This window comes from Panthera onca, chromosome E3 (assembly GCF_046562875.1).
Source record: "Panthera onca isolate mPanOnc1 chromosome E3, mPanOnc1 haplotype 2, whole genome shotgun sequence".
Classification (NCBI taxonomy): domain Eukaryota; kingdom Metazoa; phylum Chordata; class Mammalia; order Carnivora; family Felidae; genus Panthera; species Panthera onca.
The window spans coordinates 25,990,435-26,008,401 of record NC_138354.1 but is presented as its reverse complement, the minus strand read 5'-3'; the positions used below and the strand labels follow the sequence as shown (position 1 = coordinate 26,008,401).

Here is a 17,967-nt window from a genome sequence, read left to right as displayed (position 1 = left end):
TCCCAGGTATACATTGATCTTGTTGGGTGTATGTAGGTAAGATAAGTGATTTACCACAGAAAATAGTGGAAGAAGCGTATGTGCTCCCCAACCCCCCAAATAAACCAATGAAGCTGGTGCCATATTTATTACCAGAAACCAAACACTAATCAAAAGGGAGCTTAATACCCAAAGGGAAGTGAGAGTAACCAAACAGCACTTGTTTGCACAATGGATTTCCAATTGTACCTTGTGTTCTTAGCTAATCACCTTAAAACACTTCTGCTTCTGTCTGGATGCCATTCCACTCAGGGCCAGTTAGAGCAAGGGAATAAATAAGGAAGTGGGGAATGGGTGTTTCCAATTTTTGGCCCATAGACTTTATACACTTTTAGATACTCAGTGTTGAAGAGTCTGGGAAGGGCCAATTTGGGGATGGTGAATTACGGAATATCAAAGGACAGATAAGGCCCCAAGGCAAAATGAGTGTCAGAATCACCTCTTCTCCAATCCCTTCTGATATGTGGGCTACGCTAGAGATTGGAAGGTATGGAAGGGAGAGGAAGCCATAGATCTTGGACTTTGAAGCATTAGGCTTGGACCCGGCTTTTGTGGCATGGTATTGTGGCATTAATAAGGGAGTCAAGGGGTGCCTGGGTGACTCAGTCAGTTAAGCGTCTGACTTCAGCTCATGTCATGATCTCACAGTCTGTGAGTTTGAGTCCTGCTTCAGCCCTGATGTCTGGAGACTGCTTCAGATTCTGTGTCTCCCTCTCTCTCTGCCCCTCCCCTGCTCATGCTTTGTCTCTCTCTGTCTCAAAAATAAATAAAAACAGGGGCGCCTGGGTGGCTCAGTTGGTTAAGCATCCGACTTCAGCTCAGGTCACGATCTCACAGTCTGTGAGTCCGTGAGTTTGAGCCCTGCGTCGGGCTCTGGGCTGATGGCTCGGAGCTTGGAGCCTGCTTCTGATTCTGTGTCTCTCTCTCTCTCTGCCCCTCCCCCGTTCATGCTCTGTCTCTCTCTGTCTCAAAAATAAATAAACGTTAAAAAAAAAATTAAAAAAAAAAAAATAAAAACATTAAAAATTTTTTTTTAAATAAGGGAGTCAAAGCTTTTGCAGAACAAATGGTCACTGCCTCTTCTGTGTTTCTTTGGGACTCTTTAAGGAGCCAAGGCTATTGGGGGCAGGGAGTACAGACGTCCTGGCATTGGTAGCATCTTCCAGTAAAACCCCAACCTGGGCAAAGAAAGGTGCTGTAAGCCACCTTCTTTACTCCTCTTGCATTTGGAGAAAAATCCCCTAAATATGGAACTTACAACCACCACAAATGCAGAGTTCCAAAATTCATCTGGGCCCACAAAACAGTCATTTACTCCATCCCTCTTCTGACCCCTCCATTCCAATCATAACTGTCTCTCTACCCAGCTCCTGCCAGACCTCTCTCTTTGGGCTGAGGTGCTTGAGGCACTTTCACCTCAGCAGGCTCAAATCTGAACTCATCCATCACTCAGATCTCTCCATTTTCATTGCATTGCCTGTCTTATTTTTTTTAAGTTCGTGTGTTTAATTTATTTATTTTGAGAGAGAGAGAGAGAGAGAGAGAGAGAGAGAGAGAGAACAAGCAGGGGGTGGGCAGAGAAAGAGGGAGAGAGAGTATCCCAAGCAGGCTCTATGCTATCAGCACAGAGCCGGATGCAGGGCTTGAACCCATGAACTGTGAGATCGTGACCTGAGCTGAAACCAAGAATCTGACACTTAACCACCTGGGCCACCCAGGTGCCCCCATTGTCTGTCTTAATCAGTGACACTACTATGCATCTGGTCACCCAAGCTGGAGACCTGCCTGGCTCCTTCCTTTCTCCCTCAGGCTCATATTTCTGGTAATTACCACAACTTGTCATTCACTTTTCAAATATTTCTTGAATCAGTCTTTCCTTCTTCAGCCCCATTTCACCAACCCTACTTCAGGCCAACATCATCTGATAAGGGTGATTTTAATAGCTATTTTAATAGCTGCCTAGAAAGCAGGGTCTCCCTGCTTTCTTTCTTGCCTCCTTTGATTCTGTTACCTCCCCTGCGGCCAAATGCCATAGTATCACATCTTGGCATTTTCCCCCACTCCTATAACTTCCTGCTTCCTGGGATCTGACAGCTGGCCACAGCTCCTACCTCGTCTACAGCTTCCTCTCCACACATTCTATGCTTCAGCCAATCTGTGACTCTCTGAGCTCTTATCTACCTCCAGCTCTTTGCATATACTATTCCCTCTGCCTAGATCATACTGTTCCCATACTGTTCCTACTACATATTTAAGTCCACCTTCACCAGGAAGACTCCTGAACACCACAGGCTTGCCAGTGTTTCTCTTCTCTGCCCCTGTGCTTGTCTGGGATGATTCCAGTTCCATTCAATTATCCGCTAACTTATTTGTCTCCCTTGAAGGCTTTAAGATCTTTGTGGACAGGGATTCTGTCTTTGCAGTTGTAACCAGCACCTTGTAAGTACTTGTTGGGTAAACAAATGGAAAAAAAAAAAATCACAACATGCATGCTTCAGAGCCTCTCCTGCAAATCATGCCTCAAAATTTATGGCTGTTCAACTCTTAGTGAAACCTTGTTGAGAAGACACAAAATCGAGTCTTTGCACTTGCCTGTAATGTTCTTCCTCAGATATCCCCCTAGTTCATTCTCTTGTCTCAGCTTCTGCTTATCAGAGAGACTTTCCCTGACCATCCTATATAAAATAACACTCCCATAGCTCTATTCTCTTTTCCTTGTTTTTTACACCAAAGTGCATGTCACTGGCATTTCACGTAGTTATTGTTTAATTGTATCCCCCTTTTAAACTTAAGCTCTTTACCAGCGAGGACTCTGTTTTGATTACTTGCTATTACTGTGGTGCCTATAAAAGTGCCTAGCATTTAATTTATGCTTAAAGTATCTACTGAATGTTGCAGTTGAATACCTAACTGATTAAAAAAAAAAAACATAAAGTAGGGGCACCCGGGTGACTTAGTTGATTAGGCATCTGACTCTTGATATTGGCTCAGGTAATGGTCTTGTGGTCCTGGGATTGAGCCCTGCAGCGGGCTCCACACTATGTGGAACCTGCTTGGGATTCTCTTTCTGCCCCTCCCCTGCTCATGCTATGCTCTCTTGTTCTTTCTCTCTCAAAATAAATAAACAGAAGTCTGCTCCTTCATTGTTAAAAAAAAAAAAAAAAACAAACAACAGCAAAGTAAAGAAAAAGAAAAGAAAGGAAAAGAAAAAAGGAGCAGAGGGATGAAAGGATTAATTCTGGTGTGTTTTCTTTTCCCTGGCTCTTGCCTTTGGCATTTTTATTTTTCTTCATGTTTGGTTGTACCTGAGTCAAAGTAAATCTGCACACGATCCAACCAGGCTCCACTAAGCATGGATTGACCACAGACAGGGCCAGGCTCAGCACTGAAGTCCTCCTACATAAAGCCCTTCTGCAAAGGCAGCAGGCCTGGGGATTCAGTGCATGTCTGTGTGCCTGCATGTGAGATCTTTTAGCTCAAGATACACTGTCCCCATAGCCTTGTTTGCTGATACACACGTGTGGTTTTCCCTGAGGTCAGAAGTTTCTAATAAAGCAACAGGGCCTTGGTCTGTCCTGAAAAGCCACAGCTGGACTTCCAGGAAGCAGCTGGTGTCAGGGCAGACATTTCCCATCACATTGGCTTCTACTGGCCCACTTGACACTCAAGTCCAGAGTCCTTGGCTCAAGTCCAGAGTCCTTGGAATATCTGGGTCTCCTGGGCCCAAGAGCCTCTTTATTTCTGGTTGTGCCTTCAGTGAGACTCCTGGAGCCCCCCACCCCACCAGACCCTGCCTTGTGAAGCCTCCCTGGCCAATGGGGGTAGTGGGTCTTCTCTCCACTGCTGCTGCTGCTGCTGTGGCTGTGTAAACAGGCCTACATCTTCTAGATGGAGAGGGACAAGTGCAGTGAAGGAAGGAAGTCTGTAGGCTGTGTCAGTGCATCACCTCTAAAGATTGTGAGACTCCTGAACACAGGGACTGCATCTATCCTATTCACTGGTCTTTCCCCAGCTCCCATCATGGCACCTGGCACGTACTGGGTGCTCACATAAATGTTTTTGCAAAGCTGAATAGACCCTGTGAGGGCATCATTATTGGTCCCATTATACAGCAGCAGCAGCCCCCAGTTATACCTTCCATTTCTACCATGCCTGCCACACTTGTAATCACCTTTTAGGTTCACTCCGTTTCTTGCCAGACTGTAAACTCCAGGAGTGGAGGGATTGTGTTTTACTTGCTCAGTTCTGTATCCCCAGAAGTGCCTGGCACAGAGGAGATGCTCAGCAAATATTTCTTGAATAAATGGATGGATGGATAGATGGATGGATGAAGCTCAGTCACATCATGTATTTTGTCTAAGATTACACAGCAGAACCAGTTAAACCCAGTCTCTCCAACCAGGGTGTGAACTCCATGAGTCCTGGTTTTTTTTACCACAGGATCCTTGGCACTATGACCAGTTCCTACATATAGTAGATGCTCAATGAAAAATAATGAATGAATGACTTCAAAGACTGAGCTTTTAAAATTATTATTATTTTGCCACACTTTTTAAGAGACATGGGACCTTATGTGCAGACACATCACAAGTCCCATTTTGAGAGATGGCAGAATTTAAAGATACAGGCCGTTTTGCAATAGCAAGGATCAAAGGCAGGGCAAGAGGAGCAGGTTGATTGAAGTGTGAGCTCCCTTTTCTGTGGCTGGAGCACTAAACTGCATCACCTACAGCCATCAGGAAGTGAGAGCCGCAGAGCACAGGGTTTCCAGCTGCCTATCACTGAGACATCAGGGTCAAGGAGGCCAACAGAAGCAGAGGCAGCCAGACCTTGAGGAACCCTGCAAAGAAAGCAATTATAGGGCTGCTGCTAACACGGATGTGTTTTTGTGCAAAACTAACATTAGGTGCCTCCTCTAGACTGACCAGTTAGGAAAGGATACCCTCTCTGGGCTGATCAGTTAGAAAAAGGAAACTTCTTTCTCTTGATCTGCTCTGAAATCCAATTAGAGAAAGGTGCCACTCAGAGTAGAAAAATAGAGAAAGGTGCCCTCTCAGGTGGACCAGATTGAAGAAGACAGTCTTTCCTCTGGCATTAGGAATGGCATTGGTAGCCCCTCAAAAGGACACTGATGTGCAGGGCCCAACCTACTCAAGCATCCTTTGTAACCTTGAGATATTCACAGAGGAGAAGCCTCTTAGGAACACCTTAGATCTCCAGCTCCAAGGTCACTGGTACAGGGTTGGACTAGCTCAGGTAAAACACTAGGTTGGTGTAACAACTCCTTCAGATCTAGATACCAGGAGCCAAGAAGGGCAACAGTTACATTAATTCACTTTTCATCCATATTTTCAGACAAGTCAGTCAAAGGCCATAAAATGCCACCTGTCCCTGGCCTTTGTCATCAGAGAAGCAGAGAAACAGGGTTTCTTGTTTGTCTATTGTGTTAATCCTGGGACTAAGCATTGTCTTTGGCATGTAGTAGCACTGAACATATATTTGTTACCTGCTGAGTGAATCCTGAAAATAGTGTTAGAGATAAATCACAAAGCTTCAGGAAGTGCCCAGGATGCAGATCTAGTGTGTGCATGTCTACTAGGTATAAGTTTGTTTAACTGTGTGTGTGTCTGTACCTGCAAATATGCATGCGTGCACCTCTAGCTGTCTGTGCATCTGTGTGTACAAATATGAATATATGCATGTGACCTGGTGTGCGTGTGTCTGTGTGTGTGCAAACATGTCTGGGTGATGTACATTCTGGGGTGCCTGTCTATGCATGCCTGTGTCTGTGTGCACATGTGCACTAGTGGGGGACAGCATACATATATGTGCATATGTACATCCCCAGGACCAGGCATTTCCACAGGTGCAGTCACCTCTTCAGAGCTCAGGCCAACCAGGCCAGGTGCTCCAGCACATCCTGGGCTTATAGATAAAAGCCCCAGAGGAAGGTTCTCGTGGATGTCCCCTGAAAAGGGGACCTGAACTTACCCAGGCTGCTGGAAGCAGCCCTTGAGACTACGGCCTGGACATCTGTAGATGGAAAGAGAAGGATCAGTGTGAGGAGAAGGCATGCAGTTGGCAAAAATCCTGAGAGAAAGCCCTTCAATTTGCTCTTCTCCTTGCAGCCAGAGTAGTCTTTTTAAAACCCGGGCCTGATCATGTCATTTCCCTGCTTTTGAACTTTCAGGGGTTCCCCACTACTTTCAGGAGAAAGGCACCAAAACTTAGCAACAACTGTAAGTCCCCACATGGTCTGGACCCCACTACATCAGCTTATCCTATACCAACATCCTCTTCTTTCCAGCCTGCCCGGCCTTTTCTCAGTTCCTCTAGCAGGCTGAGCTACGTCCCACTACAGGCCCTTTGCCCATGCTGTACCCTCTGTACCCTGAGATTCCCTTCCCCTCACCCCTTTTCCCTGACCCCTCTTAGTTAATCCCTCCTCAGTTGAATAATGTCTGCTCCAGTGGTCTCTAAGTTCCATGTGAACCAGATCTGTGTCTGCTTTTGCTCACCACAGGATCCCCAACCACTAGTATAGGGCCTAGTACACAGGAGGCACAAGAACAAATTTGTGCAACAGAAAGAACACATGACTCGGAACTGGTAAAAGGAAGGCAGCTTATAGTCCACCTTGCCCCACAGAATTGACTTGCTCCAGTTCTGAACATAGTAAGATCCACATGTTGAGTTCTGTCATTCCTCCTCATCTCCAGAGAATATTCCCCACCAGGAGCATGGGAGGAGGGAGTATCTTTCTTACTTTTCCGTGTGATGGGACCCAGGTTCAGGACATGGGTTTGGTCTATGATGCCCCCGCTGCGGAATCTGGTCCCAGAGCAGGTCTGCAGGAAGAGGGCAACAAGGAAACCCTTCCATGAGGGAGACTGAATGTGGTCCTGCCGTGGGGAATGGGTTCCACTCCTCACAAGGGCATCCTCCTGCCTCAGTCTGGGGCTTGAGGATGGTCAAAGCAGGGGTTGTCAGGAAATCTGCATACCTGGGCTCATGCCCCACCTCTACCATTTGTTAGGTATATGATCTTAAGCAAGTTACCAAAGTTCTCTGAGTGGCTCATATAAGGAACTAATAAAATTCCTCCCCTTTAGTTACTGCAAAGAATTAAAAAATTAACACAGATAAGGTGCACCTGGTGCTTTAAAATGTCAGCTTCTGTTATCAGAACACAAGCCTGCAGATAAGCCAGAGCATTTACCAGCCAGTTGCAATGCACTGATCTCGCCTGATTTCCCAACAGCTTAGGTCTCTTACCTGGCCACGCCCACCCCGTCTTACTGCTCATTCTATTCCTGGACTAAAAGAGAAACACAGCCAAAATGTTTATTTTCTTTTAGACCTTGTGGCCAGATGTCTTTGGTTATTGGAGATGGGCGAGGGGGAGGTCATGGCAAGCAGCCTGAGGGAGGAAAAGGCAACTCACAGGTTTGCATTTTTCATCAACAGTGTCACACAGATAGACTTCACAGTGCAGATAGACCAGGTCATAGTTCCCAGCAAAACGGAACATCTGGACAGAAAATCGGCCCTGAGGGGACTCCCCATTCTCCACCACCTGGATGGTTGAGTCCTTAGTGCGTGGACATCTGGGAGATTTAAGTCATAAAACATGGTTGGTTAAACAAGTACTCTATGGCCAAACTTCCTGCACTTGATCTTAGCCAAAAGGCCGAGAAGCAATTATGGCCAAACTTCTGGGTTCAACTCTCACTCCTCCCCCTATTATTTGCTGTGTGTCCTTGAGCAACTTAATCTCTCTGTGTCCCAGTCTCCCAGTCTGTATACAGGGAGTACTATTTGTAACCCATTTCATAAGATAGCTGTGAAAATTAAGCCAGTTAACTTTTCAAAGTGCTCACTATAGTATATGACACATAGTAGATGCTACATATATATGATGGTGAAGTAAAACTGTGGTCAGCACAGAGTTGAAACTATGTAATGAAGTCAGCTTGGTTTCCTAGGAAATGACATTCAGGATCCTTAGCTACCATTCCTTTGCTATCTTTTATGTAGGTGGCTCTAACTATAACAGTGGGCAACTTCCAAGTCCTGAGGGGCAATGACCAAATGGGAGTGTGTGTGTATGTGTGTGTGCCCATCTGTAAATGCACACAATGGCACCTGAACTCAAAACTGCACCTGCAATGACTCATGTATGTGCTGGGCTGGATCAGGACACATGGGCAGACAAATTGGGCATCTTCTCTGCTATTTTACATGATTTTCTCAGAATTGATTTAGGAGAGGGGCTGAATGCTGATTGCACAGAGGAAGAACTGAGAAGGGACCTCTTTGCTTTGTGTCCCCCACAATTCAGATCTGATTGCAAAAGTGCACACTCCACTTGGCAAAATAAAGGCCCTGAGGTTAAGGGGACCCACTGCCTGAAAGACCCATACATACAACCTGAGCAGGGCATCCAGCCCCTCTTACTGTCTCCCCAGCCGGCTCCTCCTTACACATCCTGAGATGTTTGACATCTCTCTCAGACTGGTGGTCCCCAATCCAGCTCCCACACATGCCCAGACAGAAAAACAAAGGCACATCCAGCATTTCTTCCTGCTTCTTTTTCAAAACTTTCCAAGCGTTCCACAGCGTACATATTCAACTGCACATATGCTCATTTCATATATGAGAACATGAATAGTCAGACAGATGAGATGGCTTGTGTCTCTGGCAAAGAAACAGCAAAGCCAAGATGTGAACCCAAGTCTCCATGATGGCCCAATCAAGATCATGCCAACCCTTTCCCAATTTTTTTTTGCCTTACCTAGAAACCACCTTCATGTATGTTTTCCTGTGTTTCGCAACATCTGTATTATTATCTACTTACTATTTTCATCAAATACATGTAAATTTTTATTGGAATACATCAGTTTTTTCAGAAGAATCTTCAGATCCTGACCACAAATGGCAAACCAGTATCGCTTGCCATAAGCAAAACATGACCATTTACAGATAAATACAAAGTAAAACAGTGCTATTAAATTTTAGTTAGCTACTGTCACAGCTAAAGGCCCTAAAACAGACTTCTGCTTTCTTTCTGCTGCAAAGGGGATTAGCAAATAACAGAGAAGTGTAAATGTCAGATGAGCACCCAACTGAGACTTTTCCCTTGATGTAATTAGACACATTCTAAGAACTGAATCAGGAATAGGTCACTGTCTTCCTGACTGTGCTACTAAAATTGCAAATGCCTCTCCCCTTTTCCTGCTTTGGGTTTTTCCTGTAGCTCCATTACCACTGACATGCTATGGATTTCATCTTGGTTAATTATTGGTCTCCCCCCACCCCTTGGAATATCAGCTGTATGAGGGCATAGAGGTTTGTCTGTTCTATGCACTGTGTTATCCACAGAGCCTGGTACACAGTAAGCTTCCAGAAACATCTGTTCCATTTTGAATGACAGTGTGAATTACTTTCTCACAGTGTGGCCCATGGTTCTCCAATGCCTCTGGAGTAAAAAGCAGCACTTCTATGTCCTCCCTTTTACAACTGGCCCTTGATTAACCGTCTCCAGTGCACTCCTCCCAGCCAAGTCCTGCTTGCTTGTCTCCTGCCTTGGGTGGGTGCACCTTTCAGTCAGGTTTCTTAACCTTTTCTTGAGTCCTGGACACCTCCAGCCTTCTGGTAAAGCCCATGCATCCCTCCTCAAAAATAATGTTTTAAACACATAAAGTACCTAAGATTATAAAGGAAACCAGTTAAATTGAAGTGTAGTTCTCAAAATATTAAAATATTTGATATATATATTATATATTTACATATCTATTATAACAATTTTTTAACGTTTATTTTTTTATTTATTTTTGAGAAACAGAATGTGAGTGGGGGAGGGGCAGAGAGAAAGGGAGACACAGAATCCAAAGCAGGCTCCCGGCTCTGAGCTGTCAGCACAGAGCCCGACGTGGGGCTCAAACTCAGGAACTGTGAGATCATGACCTGAGCTGGTCAGGATGCTTAACCGACTGAGCCATCCAGGTGCCCTTTTACATATCTATTATATATAAATACATACTGATAATTAAATAATTTCTAGTAGAAACTGTAATATTTTAGTAACTGAAAAGTATTAACATGTGCAAATGTCCTGCTAATACTTTCATGATTTGTTGCCTATGTTCATAGTGGATGGTAATGTTAGATTTTCAGCTAGAGATGAACAAATATAAAGATGTACTTTTCCCCAAATCCCAATCCAGAGATTGCCCCATTCTGCCCTGGAATTCCATCCAGGAGCCTCACCTGTCCTGGATGATGAAGTACCTCAAGGGGTCTGTGGCATTGCCGCTGGGTGTGGCATAGCAGTTGGTCATCAGCAGTGCAAACCGGGACAAGTCACCCCCATCCAGCATGGTGCCCACGTAAAGAAAGGCCTCTGTGGCCAGGGTCACGGAGGAGCCTTGGTAGGGCTGTGTGTAGGCAGGGCTCTGGAAGAGTGCCATCCGCACGGTGAACATGCCTGTCCCACCCACGCTGATGTTTAGGGTGCTACAGGGAGAGAGGGGCTGGTGAGAAAACCAGATCTGAGAACAGCAACACATGGCCCACCCTTTCTGGTCTGTAGTCCTGGGCAGTCCCCGGTAGCTCTCTGCATTTTTATCCAGCAGTAGGACTGGAACCCACCATCACTGCAATGGTTGCAAACTGCAATGAGCAGACATGCGTCACCTGAGGATCTTGTTAAAATTTAGGTTCTGGTTTGGTAGGTTTGGGTCGGGCTGAAGGTTCTACCTTTTTAACAAGCTCCCACATGTTGCTGTTGCTGCTGATCCATAGATCACATTTTTTGTAACATGTCTACCCCCCTCACATGGTAGCCCTTGCCTTTAAGAAGTGCAATAAACAAGTTCTCAAGGGAGTCACCTACATTTCTTCTTTGGTCTCAACCTGGAACCGTTAAAAGGGAGACTATGAGTCCTACAGGCCTAAGTCAGAGTTCTGGTTCTATCTACAGCAGAAGACAGGGGTTTTGTAAATTTGTAAATTTATTTGTGGTTACAAATAAACCACACTGAAAATAGCTACACTGATGTAGACTTCACAGGATGAGCCAATAAAGGACATTGTAAGACTGATACCCTAGAAACAAGGTGTATGATAAAAACGCAGTAATGCAGAAGTCCATGTTATAAGTGAGAAGTGGGTTGTTGGCTTGGACTCAAATTTGGAGTAAGGCAAGATTCCCAGCTCAAAGCAGAGACACATCTGCACACAGATGTTTTGCTCCCTGAAGTCTGTCAGGCTGAGACATGGCCACCACATTGCTTCAGTGAACTGCTTGACCAGATGATGACCCATCCAAAGGCAGACAATGAGCAACCTTCTTCCCCCAAGTAAGCCAGGCACCCTCATCAGTGCCTAGTGCCCAAAGAGCATGTAACCATGGGTGAGCTTCATAATTAAGGCCATGGTAGAGTGGGGACTCTGGGCCTGATGGCCTGGGTTTGAATCCCAGCTCTGTCACTTACTAAACTCTACTTTCGGACAAGTTCCTCAACCTTCTCTGAGCCTCAATTTCCACATCTGTATAATGGGAATAATAATAATAGTAATACCTATACCTCTTAAGGTGCTCTAAGATTTCACTGAGATTTCCTGTAGAGCTGTTAGCACAATGCCTGACATATAGTCAGCTCTTGATAAATGCTTGTTCTAATTACAACTGTAATTTTTCCAACATCAGCATCATTGGCTTGTGAGTCATCCTACTCAGAGATTTTCAGTTTTGTTTGGCAACAGGATCCTTTCATTATTTTTTTAAATAATAAAACCACATGTGGCACCCATTATAGGTGGAACGTCTCTGGTTCACCTTGTAGGCATCCCCAAAGGCACTTCCTTAAAGACCCTGAAACCCCAAGAGGCATAATTTTAAATCCCTCTTTAGTCAACTCCTTCTTTGTACAGAGAAGGAAGGAAACAGAGATTCAAATATGGCATATGATTTATATATCATATAAATAGCAGGTCTGGACCAGGAGCCCTCTCTCCTTCCGTCTGGTCCAACCACCCTGCCCCTCTGATAAGCCAGAGGCCCTAATATTTGATTTACATATGCAAAGCACTATTGTGCTTCTAATAAAGTACTGCTAAGTCCATTTCACTGAAGACCATCACCCAGGGTGGGGCTATCAATTTCCAAAGCCATCTTGTTAGTATGTGACAGAGCCTGGATTTGAATCTGGGCTCCAGTATTCCCAGTTGGGCTGTATTCCATTGGGAATGCTGGCTCCCAGTACCCCCACCCAGCTCCTTATGGCTGGCAGTTGACAGGGAAACTGAGGACCTGGTGGTTAAGGGGTCGTGGGGTGGAGCCAGCCAGGGACACCGGGGACCCTCTCTGGCCACACCTGACCATTGGCTGCAGGGAGGTCTTCAAGCTGACTTTCATGTCCAGAGGGTAGGAGCACGCAAAGTTGATTTTGATGTTGAGGTCACGGATGACGATCTCATCTGCCAGGTAGAGGGTGTTGCTGTACGTGGCATGGGTTTCATTCCTCTGTGTTGGGGGGTGGGAGTGGGAGAAAGGGGCATGAGAATCTGAGTAGGATTCAAAACCAAATGGGTTTCTCTAGCTACCTGTGAGCTGTCCTCCCAGCTGTCATAATCAAAAGTTATAACAACAGCAGCCATCTATGAGCATGCATCACGTGCTAGGTCCTGAGCGAAATGTTCCTCCGGCATCACTGTATTGGCCCCTTCAATGACCCTAAGCTCTACTATCTCCTGCCTCATGATGAGGAGATGGGGCTTCATAGAAACCGACTAACTCTGAGTAACTTGCCCACAAGACGTGGGATCTAATAAGCCTGGGCTCTTCCACTTAGGCCATGTTTCCTCTCTCATACACTAAAAAGACTAAAAACCATGTCCTGACTCATTGTTAATGCTGGAATTTTAAACGCTACATGCAGCAAATGACAACTTCCTTCTTCCTTTCTTTTGTCTTCTTTCCTTTTCTTTCCAGGGGATGAGGGAGTTGGGGAAGCAGTGTTCACTCAAACATTGACCTCTGGGTCCCTTTTGAGGAGGTTTCTGTAGGTGAAGTCCTGGTTCTCTAGACACCAGTGGTGCAGACCTTGCCTCCCAGGATCACCCAAGATAGACAGACCTGCTTCTGAGCCCAGTGCCAATACCTACTGGCTGAGAAGAATTTCTTTCCTGTAGAGGCCCTTCTGTTCCCATCTGTAAAATGGGGAACTGTCATCAGGATCATTCTCTTTATTTGAAGCTAACATTTATTAAGCACTTACACTGTGCCAGTCACTGTCCTAATCACTTCACATACAATAACTCATTTAATCCTCTTAAAAATCCTATGAAGTAGGTACTATTATCCCATTTTATGGTTGAGGAAACTGAGGCACAGCCAGGCTCATACAACTGGGAAATGATAAAGCTAGGGCTTGAACCAGGCAGTGCTCTCACCCTGTCTCACACTGACCAGCACATACCGTCATCACTGTCCCACAGGGGCCATCCCTGGCTGGGGTCACCACAGATATCCAGTCCCGGTCTCCCCTCTCAATGAAGCCTGAGCACTGGCTGTCACGCAGGTACATGAAAACTTTCTCAAAGCCCAGGCTCTTCAGCTGGCACTTGCTCAGGGACACCTTGATGTCATTGGCTCCACACTCCAGCCTGCGCTCCAGGTGGGAGAGATCTGAAATAGGCAGGGAAGGTGGGATTGGAAGCCAGTGACCACAATTCGGGGTCCACCACATCTCCAGGCCCTGGGCCCAGTTGGTTGGGCTATCCACCACCTGGAGGGCACTCAGATTAGCCTCTGTCTGTTCTTGCTGTGGTCTTCCCTATCAGAGGGACTGAGACACAAGATTGGACTCAGTATCTCTGGGTGGATTCAAGTGGCCATCCATCAGCCCCTTGTTAACCCTCTATGTGTTTTGATCCATTCACCCCCCAGCATTAAATACATTGAATCTCAGTAAGACAAAACAAAACAACACATTAATTATAGTATCTTTCCATCCTTTCTGTATCAAAGAGATAGTCCTCACTAGTTACTAATGTTTTTAATGCTCTGCACTTACTAATTTCCCTTTCAAAACAACAGAGTGCAGATATCAGGCTAAGTGTTTGGGGAACAAAATAACATCTAGCTGGATTTTTTTTTTTTTTTTTACTTTAAAATTGAAGTATTACACAGCTGCTAGAATTTAATAATTTTCTTTTCTTGTATTCATTTTTACTGTTACCTTCTATCGAAGGTGTTACTTGCCACAGATAGATGCAGTAGTGACCATCAATGTCCCAAGTTTATTTCAAAGAAGAAGGATTCAATCAATTTAAAGAAAAACAAGTTACTAATAAAAATCCCAGTATAAGCTAGTACTTGCGTAAAGAAAAATTGTAAAATTGGAACTTGGATGTGACTAAAATCATGACTGAAGTTTGGGAGATACTTTCCTGCTTCAATCATTGTACGTATGGGGAATCTGAGGCTCAGAGATGGCCAGAGCCCTGCTATGGGTCTTCCAGGGGTCAGTGGGAGAAACCGCAGGCTGGTCAACAGTCCTGTGTTCTTGGGCTGCAGAACTTTGGCTTAGGTAGTCTTTGGCCAACAGGTAGCAGCTTCCCCTGTCCTGCTGTGGTGTGGGAGCCTCAGAAAGAAGGTGGGGATAAGGAGGTCCCTCAAGCTCTGGGAGCTTTGGGGCCAACTAAAATGAGACCAGGAGCCTAGAGAGCTTCTGCTGGTTTTAATAGATATTACTGGACCTTCTTTTCACTCAAATTGGATGATATGTATCACATAGGACTATGTCCCTCCCCCAGTTGCTGACATTTCTCAACCCCTTGCCTCACCAGTGATGTTGAAGTCCTGTTTGCACTGGCAGCTCCATGTGCCATCATCCGTTTTGCAGTCCTCGTCTATACTGCACTCCTCACACGTCCCCACCACAGAGCTGGGGTCTGCAGAGTCACAGACACAGACAGTCAGCAGGGATGCTCCCCAGGCTCCTGTGGTGCCCACCCAGGCCTGGAGTGGAGGTGGGGGTGGGGGGAAGACGCCCACTTACCTGTGCAGTAGGCCAGATAGCACTCGGGGGGCGCGGTCAGGTTGTAGACGTAGTAGCCAGCACAGGCCTTCACTTGGACAGGTGCGTCCCACAGGCAGCAGTGGCCCCTCCAGTGGGCGCAGGCCGTGCGGCTCACGATGCCCTCATCACTGGACGGGTGTGTGCCGTTGAGCCACATGGGCGCAGCTGTATTGCAGCTCAGGACCGGCACGCAGGTCTCGGCCAGGCGCACGCCGCCCTGCCCCACAAAGCGGTACCAGCCGCTCAGGCCTGAGTCACAGGTGTAGCCTGCCCCGTACTCAGAGCTGCGCCAGTACTCATCCAGGATGTGGTGCACCTGGCATGGGTCCATGCACACAAGCGTGTCGCCCTCAGGCACGCAGTCCAGTCCTGGCCCGCAGGAGCCTGGGGAACACTCACAGTGCCACCCATCACCCCAGTAGCCAGCAGGGCACACGCATGAGTAGTTGCCTTTGTGGTTGATGCAGGTGGCCAGGGCGTGGCAGCGGCTGAGTCCCGGCTCAGCACACTCGTCCACGTCGGTGCAACCCAGCCCAGGCATCAGGCGGAAGCCGTCAGGGCAGGTGCACAAGTAGGAGCCCAGCATGTTCACACAGATGCTGTCCTCGGAGCAGTTGTGTGCCCCAGAAATGGCACATTCGTCCAGGTCCACGCACATAAGGCCGTCGCCGGTGAAACCCACCTGGCAGGAGCAGGTTGTGGCAACCCCTTCATCCAGGCAGGTGGCATTGCTGTGACATTCAGAGCAGCTTACTGCGGACAGAAGAGCCCAGCCTCAGAGTAGGGACAGCTGGACCAGTGGTGACCAAGAGAGTCCTCCTATATCCCTTTGGGTACCATGTTCTTTAGACTTGGTCCCTGGAGGACTCCCTCCTAAACAAATAAACAAAACTCCCCTTATGATTCCACTGTTCATTCTTCTGTGTTAAGCATTGCTTTCAAACTGTGTCTTCTTTTAAAATATCCATGTTTCTACATCCAGAGGAATAATACAGAGTTCTTGACACTTTGGTAGGATTTAGGTGACCCTGTCACCCCTTCCCCACTTTTGAACATTTAATGCCTTTTGCTCAGATCTTCCCTGCCTCCTCCCTGAAGACTTCCCCAACTCTCCCTGACAGGGGCAGTCACACTTTGTGTGACATCCTCCATGACAATAAAAGCCATAAAGATAATGAGCTGTTGTTTATTAAGCACTTAAATTGGGATGTGTGCTTTTCACTCATTATCTCATTGAATCCTCCCCAATGGCCCCTAGGGGATTGCTTCTGTGTTTACCCTTATTTTAAAGATGAGCAAACTGAGGTTCAGAGGGTTTAAGCCATGTGCTCTGTTGGTAAAAGCCAGGACACAAACCCAGGTGGCAGGACCACAGAGTATATGCTCTTAACCAGGACACTGAAATGGCATTTACTGTGCCTTCGAGTACTCCAGCTCATGGGTGGTGCCCAGCTCCCTTTTCCATGGAGAAGCTGAAAGCTAGATGAGGGTGATGTAAGACCCAATGGAATGACCTCTTAAGAATGCAAGGGGAGGTATTTGGGAGCCACTTAGGTGTTTCAAACCCCCTGTGTGGTTAAGTATGTTCCTGACTTTCCAGTAAAGTGGCAGGGGACCTTAGTGGTATTCCAGACTCTTGCATCTCAGTGTGTGATCTAAGAACCACAGCATTAGCATCACCTGAGAGCTTGTCAGAAACGCTGAATTTCAGGCCCTACCCAGAACCCACTGAATCAGAGCCTGCATTTTAGCAAAATTCCCATCTGAGTGCTATATACATTAAAGTATCAAAATGTATTTAGAATAAATCAAATTCCAATCATGACAGGAGAGAGAGCATGACCTCCTCTGCTAACAGTGGCATTGTTCCCTACACACACACACACACACACACACACACACACTTACTTGCTTCTGAGGTTTCAATGGTGACAGCTGTTATGACCCAAGAGGTTACCACCACTACCATCCGCATCAGGGTCAGAGAAGAAAGCCGCCCCATTCCTTCTGCTCTTCACAGCTACTTCTGATCTGGGGAAGACCTGCCCAAAAACAAGGACAGGTTGACCCCCTGGGTTTTCCTCCCAGTCTCTGATGCCTGGAGTCCTGTGAACAGAGATGGATGGGATAAATGCATGATCTAACTCCCCTCCCCACAGTTGGGAGGAGTGCTTTGGTTGTGCACTGCACAGCTCCAGAAGATGCCATTTATATGAACTACAAAAAGTGTGCAGTGCTGTGGCCCTTGCTTTGGTGGTTTTCTCATCTGTGACCCCACCCTTACTCCCACCCGCATGCCATCCTCTGCTCCCCAAGTCTCAGTGCATCTGGAAGAACTGAGTCTCATTTGGAACAGGAGGCAGCAAGATAGGGTAGAATGTTCTGGACTCACCATCATAGGAGGCAGCTTTGGGTTTTAACAGCCAACTGCTGATCCCTGCTGGGAAACTTTCAGCTTGCCCAGATCCATTTATTTATTCAACAAACATTTATTGAGTAGCTACCTTGTGCCAAACAGGGAGCTACACACCAAAGAAAACAATGAACAGGATAGGCAAGATCCCTGACTTCATGCAACTCACATATCACAAAGAAATAGCTTGAGATAAGAAACTCGAGAGGCGATTAACCCTCACAATGGATTTTAATGTTTCCAGAGCAGTCACTTATTATTTCACTCAATTGGTGAAATAATCCTAGGTGGATACTACTAATACTACCCTAATTTTTCCAGCAGCAAAGTAGGGTAGCATGGTGGTTAAATGTGCGGAACTTGGAGCCTGTAATAGGGATCCAAATCCCTGTTTTACCAACCACTAACAGTGTGACTTTCGGCAAGGTA

The 17,967-nt window shown here is 46.3% G+C and overlaps 2 protein-coding genes across 3 annotated transcripts in view; one reads left to right on the top strand and one right to left on the bottom strand.

Annotated features, from left to right (window-relative positions):
- The window catches only part of ACSM5 (acyl-CoA synthetase medium chain family member 5), a 116,848-nt gene that overhangs the window by 19,781 nt on the left and 79,100 nt on the right, over window positions 1-17,967 (top strand). The gene's annotated exons all lie outside the window — the stretch shown is intronic.
- Window positions 4,563-17,223, bottom strand: UMOD (uromodulin). The gene is made up of 10 exons (XM_078440500.1): window positions 17,030-17,223; window positions 15,105-15,874; window positions 14,890-14,997; window positions 13,521-13,729; window positions 12,417-12,565; window positions 10,309-10,554; window positions 7,484-7,646; window positions 6,806-6,887; window positions 6,031-6,072; window positions 4,563-4,879 (listed from the first exon to the last, which is right to left on the bottom strand). The coding sequence occupies exons 1-10, from the start codon at window positions 17,125-17,127 to the stop codon at window positions 4,818-4,820; spliced, it is 1,929 nt and encodes a 642-aa protein (XP_078296626.1). The 5' UTR covers window positions 17,128-17,223; the 3' UTR covers window positions 4,563-4,817.

Excerpts from the sequence above, each read along its gene's own strand:
- UMOD (XM_078440500.1), bottom strand. The coding sequence starts at position 17,127 with ATGGGGCGGCTTTCTTCTCTGACCCTGATGCGGATGGTAGTGGTGGTA. Across the intron at positions 15,875-17,029 it reads GAAACCTCAGAAGCAAGTAA|CTGCTCTGAATGTCACAGCA; the intron begins GTGTGTGTGTGT and ends GTCCGCAGTAAG. Across the intron at positions 7,647-10,308 it reads TACTTCATCATCCAGGACAG|ATGTCCACGCACTAAGGACT; the intron begins GTGAGGCTCCTG and ends TAAATCTCCCAG.